General features: G+C 46.7%; 1 protein-coding gene across 9 annotated transcripts in view; it reads left to right on the forward strand.

The window, feature by feature from the left end:
- LOC139059125 (histone-lysine N-methyltransferase 2C-like) overlaps positions 1-24,993 on the forward strand; it is a 243,738-nt gene that overhangs the window by 160,855 nt on the left and 57,890 nt on the right. For 8 of the 9 annotated variants that reach the window (XM_070537047.1, XM_070537052.1, XM_070537051.1 and 5 more), the window contains 7 exons: positions 730-886; positions 2,257-2,769; positions 3,207-5,255; positions 5,633-5,694; positions 6,193-6,381; positions 8,311-8,640; positions 24,121-24,487. In XM_070537047.1, the coding sequence (XP_070393148.1) occupies positions 730-886; positions 2,257-2,769; positions 3,207-5,255; positions 5,633-5,694; positions 6,193-6,381; positions 8,311-8,640; positions 24,121-24,487 (3,667 nt within the window). The remainder of the gene's footprint in view (positions 1-729; positions 887-2,256; positions 2,770-3,206; positions 5,256-5,632; positions 5,695-6,192; positions 6,382-8,310; positions 8,641-24,120; positions 24,488-24,993) is intronic. The other variant, XM_070537053.1, reaches the window with a different exon arrangement.

Raw genomic sequence — 24,993 nt, forward strand, 5'->3', positions numbered from 1 at the left:
TCGACCCTCAGAAATTGTGTGATTGGCATAGAGATATTGTGAAAGGAATTGTGCTACTCAAAGCACTCGGTGTGAGAATATCTGTGAACAGCTATCTAGTACTTTGTAGCACAGAAAAGGGATGAGACACTGGGAACTTAACCGTAAGCTGAGGAAGAGTCTCTGAGTTTGTCACATCATAGGCATCAAAATCGGAATTAGTGGTGTCTATGTGAACATCCAAAATTTATATGATGAACTGCGCTCTGTGATGGCATTCGGTAGGTGGAGCGCTGTGGGAATCACCCTGTTCCGCTGTAGCCTTTGCAGTGTAAGACTTTGAAGGAGGACCGGGACCACTGCGAAGGGGATCCCAGGCAATTTCTTGATTGCCAATAACTCTGCTTCTGCTAAATGCATTGAAGTACTTTTTGTGGCGAAGTATTTGTGAAATAGTCTGTTTTAACGTCAAGTGCATTTCTTCAATAAATATGGTTCAGGACCGTTTTATTAAGGCAAGTCTTCAATTACAGGCGAGTGAGTTCAAATGTCTGAGTACCTTGAGTTTGTAGATCTTCTTAACAGTTTAGCCTTTCGTGCAGCATTGCCCCAGTAATTCTAGTTTCATCATTTACAGTGCGCCTAGTTGCCGTATGTGATGTCAGAGTGGTGCTTGGTTTTTCTTATTGCATATGCTTGATTGTCATCTCAACCAATTTTTCACTTTCCTCTTACCACTGGTTTTCTTAGGATGAGCCCGGCATCTTGGGAGATGGCTTCCAACTGCGAGAAGGCATTGAAAAAGGCCCTCAGCAGCAGCAGCAGCAACAGCAGCAGCAGCATCAACAACAGATGATGTCAAGCATTGTGCAAGGACTACTGACACAACATTCACCACTTCATGAAGGTACGGCATAATGTTGAACAGGTTTATTGTCTTTTCATGTGCAAATTTTATGTTTTTGCTCATGTAGTCAAACCACATTAAATTTCAACCCATTTATAGTGAACTCGATAGTTCCGCGAAAAGTGGTTGTTATATCAATAGTTTGTTATATGTGGACTTCCCCTTAAACACGCTCAAAAATTAACTGCACTGAAGCTGGTGTGAGCAGTTACGATTCGACAGCATTTTGGTCTGAAAACCACACTTTCAGTCTCACTTCTGTTCCCGGTGCATTCCCGCGCCTAGCTGCACATTTCTGTTAGAAATGTCCATCTAAGGAATGAAATGCGGCATCGTATAGCTGTTTCAAAACGGCACCCGGTTATGATCACCTGTAATTTTGTAAACTGCAAGCGCTGCCGCCATATTTTATTAGAGGGTTTGTAATACATTTTTAGTACCAGCCGGACATGACCGTATTCAGCATAAGAGATTGATGCATTCTAGCTGGCCGGAAGCGTAAACTTTTGAAACCACTGCGGCATGCCGCCATTCTACAAAGGTCTCGAACATTGTGGTCTCGGCGTTACGACTGCGCCTCAGCCACACAGGATCCGTAAAATTATGTTATCTGTGTCGCTTCGGGTGAAAGAAATGCAATCTTCGAAAGGTAGACTGTCACCAGGAATCATTATCGGCAATATGCAATGCGTAAATGAAGCGTTGCCGAACCGTGCTCTCCCGATAACGGCGCAGTAACGACCGAACTTTTGCAACACTGCGTGGCGGCAGTGCACCGACTTGGGCTGCGTGAATATCAACAGCAACGACAGGAACGCAATGTCCACGAAAAGAACAGAAAAATGCAAGCCTCCGCATCCGCCTGCATGCTACGCGCCTTTGCCGCGTTGCCAGCCATGCCCGCCTCTCTCTTGTCTCCCATCCACCCCTTCAAAGTATCAGACGACTGTGCCTACAGATTCGACAGTTGCCTGCAAGTGTGGCAGTCGGTATTGTCAGCTCATGTGGTAAAAGGGTGGTAAAGGTGGGAGAGGGGCAAGTGTGGTGGCTCGTTGTTTCTTTTTTTTTTTCCAATGTATTGAAAAGGGATGTTATTGTACAGGTCTATATGGTATCCTAGAGTTGCATGGGGTGTGCTGTCGTCTTGGCCTTTAACAATAGCATCACCTCAATTTTATGTGCATTAACATGAAGCTAACATGCTCAGTAAATAATGAACATGTCTGTGCAACAATGTTTAATATGGAAGCAGCCGTAGTAGCATGCATTACAGTCAGTCTATTTTCCTGTATGTGTTGACAGACCATGGTGGCAGCACTACAATGACTCTGCAACATAGTCTACAGCTTGTGTGTTGTTTTACTGCGCAGGAGATCTTGAAGACTTCCAACAGCACCAGCAGTTGCAGCAGCAGCACCAGCAACAACACATGCAGCAGCAGCGGCACCTGCAACAGCAGCAGCTGCAACAACAACAGCAGCAGCTGCAGCAGCAACAACAGCAACAGCAGCAGCAGCAGCAGCAGCAGCAGCATCAGCAGCAGCATCAGCAGCAGCAACAAATGCAACAGCAACAACAGATGCAGCAGCAGCAACAACAGCAGATGCAGCAACAGATACAACAGCAGCAGCAGCAGCAGCAACAGCAGCAGATGCAACAGCAGGAACAACAAATGCAGCAGCATCAACAACAAATGCAGCAGCAGCAGCAGATGCTGATAAAGCGAGAGGACGGCTCCACAGGCCCTCCAGTCAGTCATGGTGTGCGCATGGTCCCCCATATGGGAGCCAGGCCTCCTTTCCAACAGCACGAAGGCCAGCATGTTGTGCTGCATCCACGCTTTCCAGGAAACCCACCGATACCTCGCTACCTCAGCCGCCAAGGTACGGAGCCATGCTTGGAATGGTGGGGTCAGTTCCTGCATTTTGTCAATTTTCTCAGTGATGTGCCAAGGCTCTATTATTTACTGTGCAGGGCTGTGAATTCATGCAAAATAGCTCATCTCGGCCTTGTTTATGCAGTACGCATGTGGATGCAATTTTTTCTTCACCATTTCTCTTTGCATCTTTTTCTTTGCTGCGAGAATAAGCATGCACTTGGGCGTAATGTAATTAGCCTTGTGTGTTACTGACAGTGGTGAGTAAGGGGATTGCTTGAAGTTCAGCTGTGCTTAGCTTTTGCTGACAAGATTTTAGCTTATTGTTTTTAACAAGCATTTAATTGAGCAGGAGACGCATGGAGCTCTTTTGTGCGCCATGTGTTTCGTGGCATCTGCACCAATTCTGCTAAGGTGGATCACAAATGGTACGGTCTTGTGTAGGTGGGGATCCAGTTAGCCAGCATCCGCCAGGCCATCCTTACCTGCAGCGTACTGGAGGCGTTCATCCCATGATGAGGCCTCCACCTCCATACCCAGATCACCTCCGAAAGCCGCCACCTTCACCGGCCATTTCACCAAGCCATGGTGGCATGCAGCCTGAAAGTAGTGGGAGTCCAGACCCATCGCGCACGCCACCGTCACTCTCGCGTCCCAGCTCACAGCCAGCCCTTCAGTCTCCAGACCCACGATCGTCACCCATGGAGCGTCATTTCTCACCTGGGACACCGTCAAGCTCCTCCAGCCTGCCTCAGCGCTCTCCAGCAGTGCCGGCACCTGGACCAGAGGATGGGAGAGGTGATGGCGAACGCTCCGTTGAAAGCCTGTCTGACTTGCTGTCACGAGTTTCCAAGACTCCCTCCGAGTCCCCGAGCCCCCGAACAGATGAAGGGCGTCCTTCCATCGGTGAACCGTCGCCGGGGAGAGGCTGTGTCTCGCAGGACAACAGTGGACAGACGCCACCATTGTCCAAGCAGGAGAGCATCCTACAGTACCTCCGAGCTGGCTCTGTCGGCAGCCCAGCCAGCAACTCTAATTCATCTCGCGGGAGTGTCGACAGTTTTGGTGGAATGACTGGAGCTCAGCCAATGTCCAGTGCTCCAGATACAACACCACGGGCGTCCGAAAGCCCACAGTATGTGGCCACATCCGTTTACCAGGGCGTGGTGGCATCACCTGTTGGGAGCCCAGTCTCATCAACATTCAGTACTCAGGGACAAACGATGACACTGACGGACAGCTTTGCTTCAGACAGTAGCGATGGCAGTTCATCGATGCAGGTTCGTACACAAATGGTACGTGTAAGCCAAGGTATGATGGGCCTGCCTACCTCATCGGCAAGCTTTACACGAAACACTGCAATGCAGCAGCAGCAGCTGCAGCAGCAGCCACGAATGCAGTACATACAGCAGCTACGGCAACAACAGCAACAGCAGCTACAGCAACAGCAGCAGCAGATACAGCAACAACAGCAGCAGCAACAACAGCAACAGCAGCAGCAACAACAGCAACAACAGCACATGATGCTTCAGCAAAGCCAATATGTCCCTCAACAAGGCATGCTAGTTCGACGCATTGTGCAGGGCCCACGGCCTGGGGTGCCTGGTTCCTTTGCAGATAACCAGTTCGCTGCACGTGCGCAGATGTTCAGGGGTGCTGCTCCAGGTAACAACGCAGTGCGCACATTCGCAGTGCGGCCAGGTGCCGGTGGGAACAACAACGCGGGCAACAACGGTGGAGGTTTGCCAGGCGGAAGCCCCCACACGGTGGGAGGGGGTCGGGGCCCAACACCCGCAAGCCCTCCCAAGAATTCATCATCATCGGGAGATGAAGGAGATGGGGGCACCTCATCCTCAACACCGTCTCTGCTGCACCGTGCAGGAGAAAGTGGAAGCAGCTCGTTTGGAGGCAGCACATTCCACGTAGGACCATCTTCAACTCTGACGTCGTATGAAGCTGAGCAGTTGGCTACCAGCGTGTTTGTGTCGCTCGACTACCCTTCCTCGACCATCACGAGCCCCGACGGCTGCGTGTCCTCGGAAGTCTTACTCAGCCTGGGTGATGGCTCTCCCGATGTGGCAGCCCTGGCGGCGTCCGAGGACGAAGACGCCTCAGTGGAACAGTCGCGAGTTGCCCTTGTGGTGGTTGGCGAAGAAGGTGAGGAGGATGGGACCGAAGATCACGGCATTGCCCAACAGGAGGAGCCCCTGGACGTTGCCGTCGTCGTGGAGACGGTAGGGACTCTACCGACTCCCGAGTGCGAGGCCAGAGAGGACGGTTCTAGCCCCAGTGGCTCTGAAGGGGGCATTGAAATGGCTCTCTCGGGCTGTGGTGATCTGCACCATCGCAGCACACCTGCGGGCGACCACAACTATTCCAACCTGCCTCCGGAAGGCGCAGAGAACGAACTCGCCAAGAAAGTTTCTGACGAGACGCACTTCTTTGACCACATGAACATGGGGATGGATGTAAAGCTAGAAGACCATATACTCAGTGAGTGGAATGCTTTTTGATGGGTCTTGCTTTTCGTATGTGTTCTGTTATCTAAAAGCACATTCTTTTTCTATGCTCTGCTGATTTGTTGGCGAGTGGTTATAGCAGCAGGGTGAATTTTTCACTTTTCTTGTTAAGCTCTGCATTCTATTTATAGCTGCTTTCGAATTATGCATCTCAGCCTTGTAAATTAACAGTTGACTCCAGTAGAGTTAACACTGTCTTAGCACAATGTGCGATTAAATACTCTAGAGTGCATTAAATGACCATATCTTCTTAACTTATTTTGGTTCCCTCATTTTTAGGGATAATGTGCAGTGCAAAATCCAATGAAGTGTTGTTTCATTTTGTTCATTTTTCTTGCCTCCTGCTTTCAGGAATAGCAGATGAAAAACCCTGCATTGAAAAAATAATGAACGAAAGGACTACACCACCGCAGGTTAGTCAAATTAAGATACCTTTGTGCTTCAACTTAGAATGGCTAAAGTTAAAAGGAGTGTGTGCTAGTACTCAAATAAGCAAATCGAATGTGAATGCTATAATAATTCCATTCGTATATCTAATGACTGCAATTCAGTGAAAGACCCAGGAGGTGCCTTGCTGCATGAAGCCTTTCCATGGCACACACTTGCTGTCATTAGATTAGGCTTTGCTGGGTAGAGGGTGGGAGGGAGTGGTTCTGGCTACGTGTTCCCTGTGCTACTGATTTGCTGGCCGCTTCATCATTGTAGTTTATCTTTCCAATTTTGCTGCAATTGGTAGTGTACATTTTAATTTTGTCAAAAGGTATGCCAGGCAAAATTATTTGTTATTGGCCATGAAACGAGTTTTTTTGCAGAATATTGTAAAGCTTTGTCAGAGACCTTATGTTTGATTCCACTTAAGTAGTGAAAACATCCAGAGCATTCACATTTTCTTTATTTTATTTCTTATGCAGGTGGTGAAAACGCCATCTCCACCCCTAGCACCAGTCTCCACCAGTGCCATGTCCTTCCCAGCATCAGTGACGCATACATTAAATTTCACTTTGCGACAGACAGGGATGCCTCAAACAGTGCGGCTGCCTCACGATGAAGGGCAGCTTGTGGTGCTTCCTGCCAAGACAGTGGTGCCGGTCGTACCTCAGGTGAGTTGACAGGGAGGACTGCTCTTACGCCTCATCATTTGCCAGAAAAGGACAGCTTACACTGGTGGCTATCAGTAGAAGGCAGTCGCTGACTTGGTGAAGGCGACCACTTCTGCGTTCACCGATACCAAGTTGTAGGGCCTTTCTGTCAAAAGTGAGCAGACATGTTATGTCTCACTTGTTATTTTTCTTTTTTTGCATTAAACGAAGGTTCAAGACCTCTACACTCTATAAAATATACTGGCAAGCTTCGAAGCATGAACCATCTTTTGTTATGGTATCCAAGAATCGGACACATCATGACTTACTATTCTCTCACTCCATTGTTGCGATAGCTGCTGCTTCCCCCTGCGAGCTCACCCAGAAGAAACATGCATCTTACTTTTTTTAAATTTTGTTATGAACAGTGTCTTCACACCTAGCCATATTGCTCTGTCAGGAAATGTTGCTCTGTGTTGTATTACATCACAATAATGTTGGATGATACGAGGTCTGACACATTAAGATCTACTTTACCGTAAAGTTAAAATATCTTGTATTTTGCTACTTTTGTACTTGTTAAGTTTCATCCTTTCAGTGCAGGAAGTGCGTGGTTGTTTCTTCTAGTTCGAAAACTTGTGTCAGTAGTACTCCTTTAAAGGAATCCTGAACCACCTTTTGGGCTTGTTGAAGAGACAGTTCGCAGATAGCATATGCTGCTGGGAAAATCTCGGCCAAATTTTGCAGTTGTATGTGGTGCATTGGTTTCGAGCGAATCATGAAATCACCTATTTCTCAAATGCTGTCTTTTCAACAAAAGCCAGCTCTTACCTATTTTCAGGCTGCTTTATTTCATAATTTAGCAGATTCCCATACGCGGCTGCTATTGGCCAATAACTAATATCAATCGAGAAGGGTGTTTGCATCAGTATGCTTCATTCTACCGTTACTGTGTGTATTTATTGATGTTTCATAAACAGGCTCAAGTAAGCGAAAATCTGCTTTTGAATTTCTGTTAGAAGTACCTGCTTCTGGATGAAGCCGACTGTGATCTGTTCACGCTTGGCCATGGCTGGCGGCATAGGGTTGAAACTTTGGCCACCCTGCTTATCAGTGATGTAACCGTCGGGTTTTGGTAATTTCGTCTAGTTTTGACACTCTACTAGTCTTGAACCGCTCAAAACTTAAGGTCAGACCACACGCACGCTTGCCAGTGCCCTCACTCCTTGCTGCCCCTGGTTAGATGCCTTGGCAGACTTCGGTTTATATTGAGCTGTTGGTAGTGTTTCAAAATGTACAAGTTGGATGTTGCTTTTATCCTGCTGGTCAAGTTGGTGCAGGACAAAGCTGTGCAGTGCACCATGTCGCATGGCCAGACTGGAGCATCGAACGCAAATGTGCACTCAAGCCCTGTTGTGCACAAAGAAAACGTTGTGCATACGCACTACAATTGCATGTAACTGTGCTCTGCCACGTAGCCCAGATACCATGGCTGTCGCAAGGCATTGCGTTGAGTCCACTGGCTTAGCACGCTGTGGCTCACTGAGCACAACCACATTTGGTGCGTCGTAGACGTCATATTCGGATGCAGTGGCGTCTATGTGAACGTCCAAAATCAAAATTTAACTGTGTGCCATGGTGGTGTTCAGTAGGCCCGTTGTGGGCATGCCCTGCTTCGCCATAGCCTTTGCAATGCAAGGCATTGAAGAAGGAACAGGAGCACAGCAAATGGTATCGTATGCGATCGTTGATTGCCAATAACTCCGTTTCTTCTAAAGACATTGAAGTGCTCTTTGTGGCAAAGTACTTCTGAAATAGTCTACTTGAACTTCAAATGCATTTCTCGACTTTGATAAAAGGTGGTTCAGTGCCTCTTTAAGAAGTTTGCTTGCTTTTTCGTGAAAGGTAGCAGTGCCACCCACAACAATCACCGTGTTTGTCTCTATGCAGCTGTCACCATCTCCGCCATTGGTCAGCTGTGAGCCCTTGACCGTGAAGACGGAGCCAATGCCTCCCGTGGGTGCTACCACACCCCCTCTGGTGCTTCGCATGCACTCAGTGCCCCCAACGCCGCCACCTTCGGTTAGCAGTGCCGTGTGCGCGCCTCACAACGCACCCCTGCGCTGGTCTCGAAGCTCAGAAGTGGTGGCTGTCAAGGAGGAGGTGTTGACTGTGGTGCCCCCTTCCATGCCACCTACCCCACCACCACCCCCGGCTGTTGTGATAAAGCAGGAAGCACGTGCGACACCTTCGCCCTGCCTTGTTCCTTGCCAAAAGCAGGTGAGACATTGGTGCTCATGCAGTGCTAAAATTCCTCCCTTTCAGGTCGAATTGTGCTGGCTGTTGCTTCATGCTGCTTGCTGGCTTGAAAACATAGTCAAGAGTTCAACGAAAATTGATATTATCAGTTAAAATATTGGAAAAAGACTTCTGGTCTCTGACCAAGTAAACAGTTATTTCATGTTTCACAACCCATATGTCTTCCTTATTTGCAATGCTGTAGACATAAGGTCGTCATCAGTTCGAATATCCAGCTTGTGATACAATGATTGCTATTGAACTTGGGGCAAGGTGTCATTCCTACAGTTCACTGCACCATGTGTTGACAGTGTCAGTAAAGATTATGCCACCGGATGCGTACAAACATCACATGCTGTTCTGAGTACACTGGTGACCTTACGTCTAACATACATTGTGAACGAGGGACTCATATAGATTCTAAAATGTCGTTTTACTATTATTGGCTTGGTCAGCGACCAGAAGCCTTTGTCTTTTTTATAGCTTGAATACACCAGGTTGTGACATGAACATTTGCTTATTACATTTAGGCATTAAATACGCACTGTAGCAGAAGGCCAAACACATACCGTATTTTTGTGCATATAACCTGTACCAAAAATTTTAACAAATTAACGGTTCAGTCGGGGCACAGGTTATATGTAAATTTCACCTTGAGGTGTGGCTTCACGGTGATGCTCCAGGCACTGCTGTGAAGGCACACTCAAAGGCAAAGTTCCCCATCGTTCAATGTTTCATTATCTCCTAGGGAACCAACCCCACCGTTCCCCACCCCTGCATGTTGAAGCTCTCTTCTTCCCTCCTTCATGGTCGCCCATTTTCCTCCTTTTTATGGGTCACCATTTCGTGTTTAGTAGTTAGCAAATAATGCACACAGTGCCGGCAAATTGTAACTACAAACACAACGAGCTGTGCTTAACAGCAGCATCACCGAACAGGGGAGGGCAGAGGAACAGAGCCACTGGCCGAATATACGATGGAAAACTTGTTCATCCGCAAATGGAAACATTTTGTAAAGATTTGAGCGTTGTCATGTGCAGTTATAACCATGAGTGATACGCACAGATTTTTTGTTTTAATGCTAAAGCATTGCCGTATTCACTTGTGTAATGAACGCACTTTTGTAATGAGCACACCACCAGATTAGTCTCGAAAATTTTGATTTTTTTCCTTGCGTAATAAACACACTCCTAACTTTGCTACTGTGCAGTCCCACGATCGAACAGCCATGCTGTAGTTTTTCAGAGAGTCTACAATCTTTGACTCTCGCACATGTGTTTAAAGCAAGCGCACTTAATGCTTAATGCATACTTTCTGCCAGTGCCAGCGCAAAGGCACCTTGCAGATTCGAGAGGGGAAAAAACGCAACTGGCTCTCTGCAGCATATGCAGTTTGCATACTTTGAGCTGTTGTAATAGAAGAGCGCGCGCAGGATGCACGGCTGGGCACGGCGCACCGGAGAGTCAAAGTGACGAAGGGGCAGCTGGCACTTGTTTGCTATAGTGGGCATAGTGTCGAATAGACGCGTCTGTGGCTCACTTTTCTGACTGCTAGGGTTTTGATGTGTGTGATGGGCCTTAAGTCGAGTTACAGTCGCCGACTGTTTATTCGGACCTCACGGGGACTGCAGAAATGTCCGAATAAACAAGTGTCCGAAAGAGCAGACTAAGAAAAAAAAAAATGAAATCCTTTATTTCCACGCACTTATTCGGGCTCGGCAGTAGGCTTGAAGAAATCGTGAATGCGCCATTGCACGCTGTTCCGTTTACGCGCAATCAGATAAGCCTGAATCTCGGAGAGGGTCGTACGGTCACTATAGGCGGCTGAAAGCACAGTCACTGCTTGTGCACGCTCCGCATGCGACGGCAGCGTAGCACATGGTGCGTCATCTTCCGACTCGGAGTCATCATCTGGCGGTGCAGCAGAAACCTGACGAATGATCTCGCCGTCGTCGAGTTCTGCGCATGTCAGTACAGCAGTGTCAGCACCTGTCAAACTGTCAAATGAGACGGTGTCCGGAGTCGCAATGCAACCACTGCGCAGGTCTCGGCAGAACATTTTCCGCGTCAGTAGGGAGCTCATCGGAAGGTGACAAATCCTAGGCCTCCCGGCACCCGCTTTCTGGCATTCCCCAGCGCAGTCTGCGCGGGCACTGTCGGCGCCATTAGACACTTGACGCGATGTTTCCGTACGCCGCGTTGGTTCACCGAAACCTCGACACAGCACACAAAGCAAACACTACCGTGCCGACACCAGTCGCACAAACGAAAAACGTGGCCTGCTCGCAGCGTCGTGCACGAAGAAACAAATCAGCTGCTGGATTGTTTTCATATGGCTTACTAAGCTGAAACCGGAACTGCTGTAGAGCCACTTTATCGAACCAGGCAGAAACGATGATGATGAGCGGGGATTTCCAGTAGCGCCACTTCGTGGGGCAGCAAGGAGGCTCTGTTCAAAACAAAAATGGCGTTCAGCAAGTCGAACTGCGCGCTGGTCAGAGTTGGTGCATGATGCTCTCGCTCGGGTTGGCTTAAGGAGTGTCCGAAAAATCAGACGAGAGGTTGCAACGTGTCCGAACTTTCGGCAGTTGTTATACATTATGGTCTATGGGGAGAATGGCGGTGGCGTGAAGCTGACCGAATAATCGAGCATGTCCGAATTTTTGGAGTCCGGAAAATCGGTCGGCGACTGTATATGCCTACTGTGGGGCATTGAGTTTATCTGCTCCCAAAAAGGGAAACTCTGATCAGACACTGATAAACTTTGACATGCCAATGAGCAGGACGGTCGAGGAAAGAGATGCACACAGCGTGCTTGTTAAAACAGGTGCGCGCTTCAGTGTGATGCTTGCGATAACTGCAGACGGCCGGAAGCAGTTGTGAGGACGAACTGGGGCGCAATCGGAGATCGCTGTTAAGAGCGCGCGTTCAGTTTCGCCGATTGGCTTAGCCCGCACCGACTTCGCGCTACTGACGCGTTGGTTCTTTATTCTATGGTGAAACCACAATGTGGATGAAGCGGCCAGCAACCTAAACTGCAGGTCTGGTGGTTCCGATGCGGAGTGAAGTCACTGTTTGCAAATGGTACACATTTATTTTTACTGCAAAGATAAGTCATCTTATGCATGTTCCAAATCATTACTGTCTTACTTTTCAATTTTTGCTGTTTCGAAAATGCGTCCATGAAATTTATCCCGCATAATGAATGCACCCCTCAACTTTGCTTTGGTATATCGGGAAAAAAGTGTGTTCATTACACGGGTAAATACAGTATATGGCTCATGAAGTAGAATATATGGCGGCATGGCCAGAAATGGTACAGAAAGTCACATGGTCACAGAGACGTGCTTATGCCGCTGCTTGCGCGTTCGTCGTCGTCTTCCACATCCGGCTTCGATGCCGCTCATAATGCCAGCGTTTTCCTGCTGTCCCTCCCTATGCAAAGGCGCTAATGGCACTGGCCTACCGCCGGTCGGTGTGGTGATTTTGGTAAGTTCGGCAAGTTCTTTCGTGTGCTCCAATGCACGAACCTTCGACGGAGATGGTACAAAACTTATGCGTGGCTCTGCTATCGCAAACACCAGAGACCAGTGGAGCTGCAGGAAAGCCAGTAAAGTACGTAGTGCCAAACCGCACACTTAGTTATGCGTGGCTCTGCTATCACCAACACCAGAGACTAGCGGAGCTCAGGGAAGTTAAGGCTTCAGAAAAATCCATGCCGTCTCCCTCTGTGGGGGGTTTCGGTTGAGACGACGCGCCATTTTGAGGTGCCCGCTGCAACAGAAGTTATTTGTTGATATGCTATACGCATCAGTGTCGTGTGCCAGACGCTGCACCGACGTGATGTGGCAGCAACCGCCGCACCTTAGTTCTGATGCCGTGTACCTGGTAGCTTCTTGAAATCCACCGAAGCGAGCGCGCAGGTTCTTGTAGGAGAGCAATGACGTCACACCACCTGTGTCCCCGCCACGCCACTCCTCCTCCCTCGCTAGGCTCCACTCAGCCTCGCCGCGTTGCTATGCTGCACAATGCTGTTTTTATACTCTGCTTTCACTCTGTCTCACCTCTCTCTCCCCCAGCTCGGCAAATTTTTTTCATGCACACGACGCTATTTTTATACTCTGCGAACGTCAAGAGAAATCCAGCGCGGTTCTAACAGCTTCACTGTAAAAAGTCACGTGGTCACAGAGACAGACCGTGCCGTTGACAGGTTCGAATATAGTGTTACACGTTGTGGTGCTGCCAGTTGGTGTGGTGATTTCGGCGAGTGCTGTCATGCGCTCCGATGGACAAATGTTTGACTTCGACTTCTCAGTCGGTAGCTGCACCCCGCTCATTTGGACGACCACGTAAGTACGCGAACGAGGCTGAGACAGGTGATGTGAAAAATGATACAGGGCAATGTGAAAACGATACCATTATGCTTAGTAAAACGAGTCATTATGGGAAAGCCGTCGTAATGCTTTTGCATTCATCCATGTAGGGATACCTAAGTGCCCTTGTTTTCTTTCCAGGCTGTTGTAATGGGGGTTGAAAATTACTCAAGGTTGCTGGTTATATGCAAAAAAACACAGTACATGGTATTCTGCTGATTGGCAAACTGGCTGCATTGTGTACTGATGTAGTGATCATGCTGCTTCTGCAATAATTGCATAGGCCAGCATGGCAAGCTTTAATAAATTTTTTTTTCTTTCAGTCAGGTGAGGTTGCCGACTGTAAGTACAGGTGGGAGCACTAAATTTGTTTTAAGTAGCAATGTAGATCTGAAACTGACAGGTATGCAGTAACTAGCTTTGTTGTCAGACTGTAGTCTTATTGAACATGTTTATGTGGGGTTTGTGTGTGTTGAGCCACTGTGGCCTTTTGACTGTTGAAAGTCATTCAGGTGTTCCCTTTCATATTGCTAAGAGGGGTATCTAATAATTGCCTTGCTGAGCCTGAGGTCGTGAATTCGATCCCATTTCAATGTGCTGAATTTTGGGGGCAGTGAAATGCAAAAGATGCTTGCATGCTTAGATTTAGGTGCACTTTCCTGTCCGTGCCTATATCCATCCCTAGCCCCCTATCGATGGTTGCAAATTCATAGTCTGCTGCTTTTCAAGCGCTCTTGGATAGCTAGCTTCATCTAGTGGTTACTAAGAAACTATTTGTTCAGTTTTGTTTTCCTGTTTCCTTTTACCACCACGCGGGGATTTTTAAGGTGCCTCCAGAGTAGGGGCATGGTCGGTGCAGTGAGTGCTCATAGTTCCCAAGATGGCATTGACTTTGCACATCAATAAAACATCGCACTTCTATCAATTCTCGTGCTTTTGCATGCTAGTTTTTGGATGTTAGGAGCAGCACTGACACAGAAGGCAACTTCGGTTCGTCAGATTTCAGTGGTGGGTTTCACTTTGTAATACGTACAGAAGCTCTGCCTCTGTAGCTTTAGTTTTAATAGTTAATAGAGTCCGGGCGTGAGCTAGTTGGTATGACACCTTCGTGGTGAAACAACACTACAGGGACACAGACGAAAGAACAACACAACGACGCGCACTCCTCTTCGTGTTCTTCTCTTGTCGGTGTTTTTCTGGCGCTGTTTCATCATGACGGTATAGTGTGAGGTTTGTTTGCTTGCTTTCTCTTCAATGGCTAAAGAGGTTGTGTTGCAAAAAATTATTGTGCTGCTTTGTATATATGTTGTGACAAGGACAGTGATTGCTTGTGAGTACCTTTTAATGCTCTGAACAGCATGATTGACAAGAATAAGGGAATCCGAAGGGCTTGACCTTTTGTTAGTCACAACTATGTGAGGAAACGACCAATGAAGACAGAGAAAGTTGAGGGGAAGTTAAATGTTTTAACTGAAATGAAGAAATAATAAAGTAAAAGGAAATGAAAGGATAACCTTCTGCGCGTGGGAGTCGAGCCCACGTCTTCATCATCCTTTATGTACTGCTTTACGAATCAAACTTGCTGCTTAGGTACTTGTGTGTGTGTACAAGATTAGCCTTGAGATTAGCACTGCAATTACGCCACTTGTGACCAAGGTGGCGGATGGGGAAAATCATTTACATGTTGTCATTGCTCTTGGTTGCCATTGTGCGACATTTCTTGCGAGGTTAATTTATACCAGTGCATCTATGACTGGGTGTGGTGCATACTTATCCTGACTGTGTGATCTATTCAGCCATTTTCTGCCTGGGCATGCAAACAAGGCACTCATAAAAAACCTAAAGCCATAATGGAGTTCCTTGGTACTTTTGGCAAGGCCACTTAATAGTTTGCCTCATCAGTACCTTCAAATTATTCTCTGGAAGCATGTTAGAGGTGGAGTAAAGAAATGCTGCAGCGTTGTCACAACTGGATGCGGCTGCGTTTGGTCAAGCCCACCATAGAGTCCACCATAGATTTGTGGAATAGTCTTCTTCTACTTGCTGATTTGTGTATTCAAGCTTTTTTACATGCCGTTGCAAGGAACTGGGTAGGTCAACCAAAATGAAAGCCTAGTTCATCCTAAGGAAAAAAAAAATGACATTAAGGGCCTGCATATACACACACACACACACACACACACACACACACACCGTATTTACTCGCTTAATGAACGCACCTTTCTATTCCCCAAAATTTGCGTAAAGTTGTGGGGTGCTTTATTTTTATGCGGGATAAAATTTTTAGTTGATTTTCTTTTCAGGGGCCACATTTAAAAAATAGGAGACGCACGATACAATACGGCTTCCGATGCCTCAGGAATGCCAGCCAGGTCTGACGTGTCTAACAACCGTATCTGACGCCAGATCGCATCTTGCTACGACACGCAAAACGCCTTGGATCCGACTGCCGTTCCTGCACATCTATGAAACGTCACTGGTTATTGAATGCATGTAGCAAACTGTAGCTTTACCCATGGCCGGTCTGGAGCACGCATCTCGTGAGACATCAGTCGTGCATTCCAGAGAGGCCGTGCTCCAGTGCTTGACGTGTGTTACTGCGATGTACCTTCAGTAGTTAGTGACTGCCATCACTTTAGGCACTGCAAAATGCGTCAGATAGAGAGGCGCGATCGTGGCACTCAAAGAAAGTTCTAGTGCACTTTAACCATGTGTCGCATGCCGGGCATCTGATCCTGCTCTACAGGACGGCAAAACGTCTTTGATCCGGCTGCTGTGCCAGCTTGTCGGATGCAGTATCAGAAGCGGAATCAGACCGTGTCTCTCCTATTTTCACTGCATGCCACATGCCCGATCTGGTGCAACGGAATGTGTTGTAATATTTTTGTGGTAACCTCAAACTTACTGATGCACTTCAGTTGTTATGTACATTTTTTTTATATACATAAACTATGTGCTTACAATAAATTGCATGATAGATACAGTGGAACCCCGATTATACGACTTTCTCTGGACCGCGAAAAAGCGTCGTAAAATGCGGGCGTCGTAAAATCCGAACATAAATTATGCCTATAAAAATACTAGTTATTTCGCGCGACAGATTTGCGAGAAACTTCAGTGTAAACTACTAACATACTCTGCAGGGCTTCGAAACCCAAATTACCAAAAAAAGCAAATGCGATAAGAAATAATGCTGCAGTACAGGTACCAATCATGCTTTATTCAAACGAACCTTTACGGCACTCCACTGGCCACTGCCGCGATTCCCGCCAGACAGCACGAACGTTAAAAAAAGTTGGTAAGTTTCTTATGGACCTTGTTTGATTCGTAAACCAAGAGCTTTCGCTTGAGTTGGCAAATGTCCAAAAAAAGGTCCTCTGCGGTGTCTTGTGAACATGTGAAGTTCCGGATGCCGTCTATGTGCCGTAGCACCTCGGTGAACGTGATAGGCACAGGCATGACACGGCATCTGTGCCATCGTCGTTGTCCTCGTCTGATGTCACAGCAGTATCGGCACTAGGCAAAGCCTCCTCGGTGGTGTCATCCAGCGGCACCTAGCTGCAGATCACAACGTTTTCGTCGACATCCACATACTCGGCGAAGGTCGTAGTGAGGTTTAAACCCTCGAAATCATTGTCGGCGAAACCTGCACTGGGCTCGAGCGGCATCAAGGTTGTTGCGTCCCCAGCAGAGGAGGCAGTCTCTCGCTTAAAGCCACAGTGCTTGAATGAGTTAGCGATTGCGTTTTGCGACACTGCGTTCCACGAACTGGCAATAAAGTGCATGGCATCGAGCACAGTGATCTTTTTTTCCGACTCGCTGCGCTTCATAGCCACCAGCCGACACTGCCCTAACTGCTTCCGGTACCCCTGCTTGACGCACTTAATGATGCCGGCATCCAGCGGCTGCAGCCGGCTTGTACCGTTGGGTGGAAAAAAACAACAACCTTTATGTTCCTCAGGCTGGACGTATTGGGTGGGTGGCATGGTGCGTCGTCCCCAAAAAGCAATATTTTCCTCACCTTAGCACCCATTTTGTTATCCATCTGCTACAAAAAATTGCTGAAGAGCAAAGACGTCATCCACGCCCTTTTGTTGAAGTTGTAGCTGCACGACAGCGTCTTCAAGTTCTTAAAGCACCGTGGCTTTGCAAACTAGCAACGAGCACGGGCAGCCACTCGGAACCGTCCTCGTTAGCAAAGAATAGTGCCGTCACACCAGGCACGTACCCAGGATTTTTTTTCGGGGGGGGGGCCCACCACCTTCATCATCATCATCATCATCCTGTTTTATGTCCACTGCAAGACGAAGGCCTCTCCCTGCGATCTCCAATTATCCCTGTCCTGCCGCCAACCGATTCCAACTATCACTCGCGAATTTCCTAATTTCATCGCACCATCTATAGTTTTCTGCCGTCTTCTGTTGCGCTTCCCTTCTCTTGGTACCCATTCTGTAACCCTAATGGTCCAACGGTTATCTAACCGGCGCATTACATGACCTGCCCAGCTACATTTTTTCCTCTTGATGTCAATTAGAATATTGTCTGTACCCGTTCGCTCTCTGATCCAAACCGCTCTCTTTCTCTCTCTTAACGTTATGCCTAGCAATCTTCGTTCGATCGCTCTGTGCACGGTTCTTAACTTGATCTCAAGTCTCTGTCCCATATTTCAGCACTGGCAAAATGCACTGAGTGCACACCTTACTTTTCAATAATAATGGTAAGCTTTCAGTCAGGAGCTGGCAATGTCTGCCGTATGCGATCCAACCTATTTTTATTCTTCTGTGAATTTCCTTCTCATGATCAGGGTCCCCTGTGATTAATTGACCTAGGCAAACGAACTCCTTCACAGTCTCTAGTGACCGATTGGCGATCCTGATGTGTTGTTCCTTTACCCGACTATTTATCATTATCTTCACCTTCTGCATATTAATATTCAACACCCCTCTGACACTCTCTCAGTTAAGGTCTCCAATCATTTGTTGTAACTCGTCTGTACTGATGCTGAATAGAACAATGTCATCGGCAAACCGAAAGTTGCTGAGATATTTGCCGTCGATCTTTACTCCTAAGCCTTTCCAGTTTAATAGCTTGAATTCTTCTAATCGCGCAGTGAACAGCTTTGGAGAAATTGTGTCTCCCTGTATGGCCCCTTTCTCTATAGGTATCTCCCTGTTTTTCTTAGGTAGAATTAAGGTAGCTGTAAAACCTCTGTAGATATTCTTACGCGAAGGAAAAGTCAGTAAGACGAGAAACTACTTACAGTTTATATTTACAACAACGGTTGCAGCGCGCTGACCGGTTAGATTCACAGCGCGAGCCCAGTTCGTTCTTCCTCCTCTTTTCTGGAGTGATGGCGCCCACGCGCCTCGTTAGAACAAACAAATACCACACGCATGTAGCAATATTTTCCAAGCTTTTTACGTGAGCGTTCTGTACTCCTTGATTACGTAGTGCCTCTATGACTGCTGGTATCTCTACTGAATCAAATGCCTTTTCCTAGTCTATATAAGCAACGTAGAGAGGCTTATTGTACTCTGCGGATTTCGCGATAACCTGAGTGATGATATGGATGTGATCCATTGTAATGTATCTCTTCCTGAAGCCAGCCTGTTCCCTTGGTTGACAAATCCAGCCCTTATTCTATTGGAGTTTATTTTGGTAAATATTTTACATAATACTGGGAGCAAGCTAATGGTCCTATAATTTTTCAATTCTTTAACGTCTCCTTTTTTTGGATTAATATAATGTCTGCATTATTCCAGTTTTCTCGGACCCTTGCAGTCGATAGACATTTCGTATAAAGAGCCGCCAGTTTTCCAAGCATTATGTCTCCTCCATCTTTGATTAAATCGACTGTTATTCCACCTTCTCCTCCCGCTCTTCATCGTTTCATTTCTTGCAGGGCCCTTCTGACCCCATCGCTGGTTATAGGAGAGTTTTTGTATCCTATTCATTACTGTTTCTAAGTGAACTATTGTGACTCCTCTGGGTACTGTATACAGGTCAGCTTAGAATTTTTCCACTGCTTTTACTATATCTTCGAGATTGCTGATGATATTATCCTTCTTATCTTTTAGTGCATACATCATGGTTTGTCCTATTCCAGGTTTCTTTTTTACTGATTTCAGGCTGCGTTCATTTTTTACGGCTTCTTCAGTCTTTCTCATGTTATAGTTTCGAATATCAGTTATTTTCGCCTTGTTGATCAGTTTTGACAGCTCCGCGAATTGCGTAACGCTGTGCGGCCGCCAGTCCCACACAACCGCGTAGAGCGCACGACTCTGCGATTCTAGATGTACTGCGCTCACCGCTAAAGGCTAGAAAAACATCCACATAAGCACAGCAGAGAAGTGGCTACGTGAGGCGGTTCGACCGATAACTGTAGAAGCGTCATTCAAAGCAAGTAATTGTTCTCCACTTCCGGCAGCGTTTTCTCTACTTCCTTTTTAAATAAAAAGATGTTGATCCATAAATATTCTCATAAACAACGGTGAACTTTTTTTATTATTCGCTTTTCCTTGCAGTTTGGTTGTTGTCTTGGCTCTCTCAGTAGATCGCTTCATTTCTCAACTCCTTGCGATTTTTGTTTCCAGTTGCCAATTTTGCACGAAAAGTGTTATACAATTAGGGAAAAACAGACGAGGTGACGGGCGACAGTCATCTTGCTTATGGTTTTAAGGGTTATTGCAGGGTATCATGATGGACGCACTTTCACATTCCTGTCCTTCAAAAAAAATCCTTCACATTACAAGAGATGCCGATAACTACCGCCATTTAAAAGGAGTGAAAAAGGCAGCATAATGCTGACCGATTAATAGCTGCCAAGTCTCAACATTGATCTGGTGGCGCTTTAGGAATGTGTGAGGAGTGGTGGCGTGAGTGTGTGTGTGTGGGGGGGGGGTATGCCACTTGATTTCGGGGGGGGGCCCGGGCCCCCCCGGGCCCCCCCCTGGGTACGTGCCTGCATCACACGCTCTTTACTACGCTTGCCACCATGACAGCTGTCACCCTTAAACGCAAGGGTTTGCTCGGGCTGCTTATGGTAAAAAATACCTCTCTCAAAATGTCACAGGGCTTTTATGTAGCAATCATCTCCGGTAGCGACTTCATCCACTCGTTCACCGTCGAAACATTCACGAAAGTGCTTTCTTTCTCCGCAGGAGTGGCTGTACACATTCCTGTTTCGTTTTTTAAAGCGATCCAGCCACCCTGAAATCCAGGCACCCAGCCATGCCTGAAAGTTGTTGATGCCCAGACGCAATGCCACAAGGTCCATCTTTTCTTTTAGGATGGCACCGTTAATGTTGATCGCAGAGCTCCATGCTTGATGCAGCCACTTAATTAGAACTTTTTTTCACTTCTCATGCTGTCCTTCTTTTGCTGCTTTCCACTTGAGCCCAAACTTGTCGGCATTCTGCAATATTTATTTATTTATTTATTTAAAATACCTTACAGGCCCCATGGGGGCATTGTGTAAGGGGGGTTACAGAGTAAGCAGCCTTCTAAAGTGGTATACAAAAGATACACCTCAATACAGGACTCACCAACATTACTATCAAGATTGAAACATGAAACACAAACAACTGAAGTAATGAAAGGCCACAAAGGTACACTTAAGGAAATAACTTGAGTAAAACTTAACGTAAGGCATTAATACAAGAAAGTCAAATACACAAGAAATGAACATATCAGGGAGTACAATTCTTGAAGTGATATTAAGGGAAAAAGACGCAAAAAAAGCAATAATATATACAGAGCATACAAGTGAACACACGATACAGCATAACATAGCAATTCACAAGAGCGAGATAGCAATGCATAAAAAAAAAGTATCACAAGAAGTTCGAAGCAGATTGCCAAGTGTTAGAAACAAGATAAAGTGATTTGTAAGTGCTGTTATGAAAAATGCTCGTGTAGGAGATGACGAAATTTTTCTTGATCTGACTCGGAAGCAATGTGATCAGGCAGATTGTTCCACAAGCGAATGGCCGTAGGGAGTGCGGAAAAGTTAAAAGCATGTGTCGTACCGTACATGCGCGCAAAACTTAAGTGGTTATTTAATCGACGAGACGTGGTCGAGGCGGTCTGGATATGTAGTGTGGATTGTGTGGCATTATAAACATATTTGTGAAACAAGGATAACAAAGCGATATTACGGCGAAGAACTAAAGGCTGTATGGAATGATCGAGTTTCATTTGCGTTACGCTGGAGTGATGGCTATAATTACGTGAAATGAAACGGGCAGCTCGGTTCTGGACTGATTCAAGCATGTCGATTAAGTATGTAGGATGTGGGGACCAGATGGATGATGCATACTCGAGCTGTGGACGAACAAATGTCTGATAGGCCAATTTGCGGATGTTTGAAGGTGAATTACCCAGATTACGACGTAGGTAACCTAATGTCCTTGAAGCTTTTGCGCAGACGGCTGCAATATGGTCTGTCCAGGAGAGGTTTTCGGTTAGGTGAACACCCAAATATTTATACGATACTGTATGAAACAATTCTTTATTATGACGTTGTATCACCGCTTTGTTTGCCAGGATTGTCTTAAGCGAAGATTCGGGTATCTTAAGGTCCTGGGCAATGCTGGCTTTCATGGCTCCGTGCCGCTTTTCCGCTTCCTTGATAATATTCGGCTCATCATTGAGCGACAGAACTGTCAGCTGTCGGGACATTGTGCATTGCGTTGCTCCACACAACTCAAAACCTCCGCTGGTCTCTAGGATTACAACGAAGAACACGTGTGATAAACCTAGGGCTCTCTGCGCTACCTTGTCGGCGCTATGCTGCTGGGGAACTGGAAGGAGAGAAACGCTTCCCCAACGCAACGAAAGGCAACGCCACCGAGAAGAGAGGGAGAAAGTGATTGTGAAGAAGAAAAGGCACTATTGCAGCACAGCGAGCGTTGCGGGCGGCTGCTGGTCGGGGAGAGAAACGAATGATGAGACGAGGCAGAGAAGAAAGCTGCGCTGGAGCAAACCAGTCGAGCGGTGTCAAGCGCTCCGCGTGCGAAGAGACAGAGCGAGGAAAGAGACCCGCGGCACTTTTCTCTCGTCTGCCATTCCGTCCCGCACTTCGCGAGAGTCGTCGTATAATGCGGGTCAGGTGTGAAATTGCGTTGGACAACCGGGGCTTTTAATGCATTGCTTCTATGGGGACTTCGCCACGACTGCGCTAATCCATCCTAAATCCCGAGTCGTCGCAAAACCGGCGTATGTATAACAGGGGCTCCACTGTACTGAAAGTGCCTGTGTCATATGTAATGATATATTTCGCTTTCATTGAACCTATTACTAGTCTTTGGCTATGAGTCCAAACATTTCTTGCACACATTTTGTAACGTATTGTATAAACAAAGCAATAAACTCGAAACTTGAATACGCCTTGGATGTGGCTGCCACTTTGGCGCATCAGGCCCCTTATCGGATGCCAAATCGCACCATGTGTCGCCTGCTTCACGTCAGCAAGTTTGGTGGGCAATCACTCTGTTAGGAAGAGAAAAACACACTTTTTGATTGGAAAACTGAGGGGTGCATTTATTATGCATTATTCATTGTGCGAGTAAATATGGTAATACAAGGTTTTTTTCTTATCCTTTCTTTTTTTTATTTGCTTGCACATTAACTGCATTTTGTGTTTTTCATGGTCTGTTTTATATTATCACTCGCAGTTTCGCTTTGAAAATATTGTGAAACGAAAGTGCTTATGATCATCAGGAACAAAACTGGCATGTCATAACATTATCAGCTGCATTGAGCACCTCTCTAGCTGGCCAAAAGGTTGCACTGAGATGAAAACGCAAGGCTTCATCAAATATATGGCCGTGTCGATGCTGAAATTTTCAATTTGCATACAAAACGTTTCCCAGGGGTTATTCTTTAGTGGTTTCGAATTTTTGCCTCTCGCATTAGATTTAGGTTCACGTGTTTTTATGCAGAATATTACAGTATCTTGTGTGGTATGTTATGTGTCTGCAACTAGTGCCCTGACTTTGCTTTGCTGTTGCCTGTCACAAGTAGCCAAATGTAATTTACATTTGGCTAGTAGATTACCATGAAATGTTGGAATATTGCACGGGGTTGTGGTAGCATGGGGAGCATGTCTGGTAAATGTTGAGTGAAGTATATTTAATTCTGCCTTCTTTCTTGCTTGCCCAGTTTTTATCTCTTCTTGGTTGTGGGTGGCGTTTTGTGTGTGAAGGCATAGTTAAGAAAAAGCTAGTCTTAGATGAAAAGGTTTTAAAAATATTTGTTCTAAGAGTTATGGTGCTGAAAAGCTGCAGATGCATTAATTTTATATGCTTATTTCGAATATGAGGTCCATTTTTGTTTGTCTTACTTGGTCCTAATTTTATGCAAGCTTCTTTTACTTTCTAGAAATGTTTGTAAATAATCTGTTGCTAAGATTTTGCTAAACATGCTATCACTGGCTGTAAGAGAACAAGAGTTGTGAGACTATGAAAACTTCTAGAAAAACACTTTTCTTAGTTTCACCTTTGAAATCTGGCAACTCGTTATAGGGAAAACAGAGCATTGGTGTTGGTCCTAATGGATTCATTGAATCATGCTCAGAAGCCATTGATGCCTTGTTTAGTGAAACCTAAGGAACGAAACTGTTGATAACCGTTCAGGAAATAAGGTAAAAGAAGTTTGCACGCTATTAGAACCAAATGAGATAAACAAAAATGGACGACATATCCGATGTAAGCACATAAAATGAACACACATCTAAAATTTTCAACACCATAACCTGAATAATAATGATTTTTAATGAGTTTGCTGAAGACCAGGCTCCCTCCCTCCCTTGAAAAATGCAGCTACTGCAGTTGATTGCAAGATACGTTATCGAGGCAACAAGTTGGTTGCAGTTGCCTCACCAAGGTGGAATGTCTCGTCTTGCGTACTGATTGTTTTGTGCATGTGTGGTGGTTACAAGCATGTCTCTCTCTCTCTTTTTTCTTCTTTCCTTTCTTCCTCCTCTGTGCTCCTTTTCTCTCCCCCGGTCAATCCTCCTGTTTCCGGCACCCTTTCCCTCGTGTTTCTCTCTTCTGCCCCCACGTTTCCATTCATGCTTGCACTGGAAACAGGAGTCGGAAGACGAGAATGGCGAAGAGGTTGCTCCTCCAGAAGAGGAGAAAGAGAGCGCTGGGCGGCCAGCCAGCGCGGCTGAGGCGACGGCGGATGAGGCGGTGGCGAGCCACAACGAGAGTAACCTTCCTTCCGATGACGTCCCTCCTCCTCCTCCTCCCGAACAGACACAGAACCCTCCTCTCACGGCTACCCCTCCTGCCACCAGCGCCGCCCCCGTGGCAAGTCCCCTCCTCGGGGCACTGGCCATGGACAGCACCAGGTTGTCAGCCAGCCCGACAGCCAGCCCCGCAGCTGCAGCGACTGCTGCAGCACCTCCGGTGACGATCAAAGTGGAACCTGCCATGATGGCCCCCTTGGATTCAGGTATGGCAGCTCTCTCGGGGAGCCTTAGGAGAAAAAGGGGTGAGGTGCCGTTGGCTAATGAAGCAACCTTAAGTAGAATTAAGCGAACAGGTATAGCTGTTCACAAAAGGAAAAAAAAAACGAGCACGAGAAAAGTGCGGAGACAAGGAAGACAACAAGATGAGAGCTGATGAACATGTGCCAGCTTGCTGAAGGACTTAGCTTTGCTGGGGTGTAGCTGTGCCTTTTGCTTGGTATAATTCTGATGGTAGGGTTCATGTTGTTAAGGGCCGATTTACGCTCGAGCCGCCCATCGCCGCAAGCCGCAACGCACGCGTGCGGTCGCATGTAAGATTGCACGCATCAAACACCTATGCACGAATTTCCGTTTACAATGTGTAAGGTAGACACTGTGTACGCAATGTAAACGGTAATTTGTGCACAAGTGCTGGATACGTGCAATTTTTCGCGCAACCGCAAGCGTGCGGTGCGGCTGGCGGCGATGGGCGGCTCGAGCGTAAATCGGC

Source organism: Dermacentor albipictus, chromosome 4, assembly GCF_038994185.2.
Source record: "Dermacentor albipictus isolate Rhodes 1998 colony chromosome 4, USDA_Dalb.pri_finalv2, whole genome shotgun sequence".
NCBI classification, from domain to species: Eukaryota; Metazoa; Arthropoda; class Arachnida; order Ixodida; family Ixodidae; genus Dermacentor; species Dermacentor albipictus.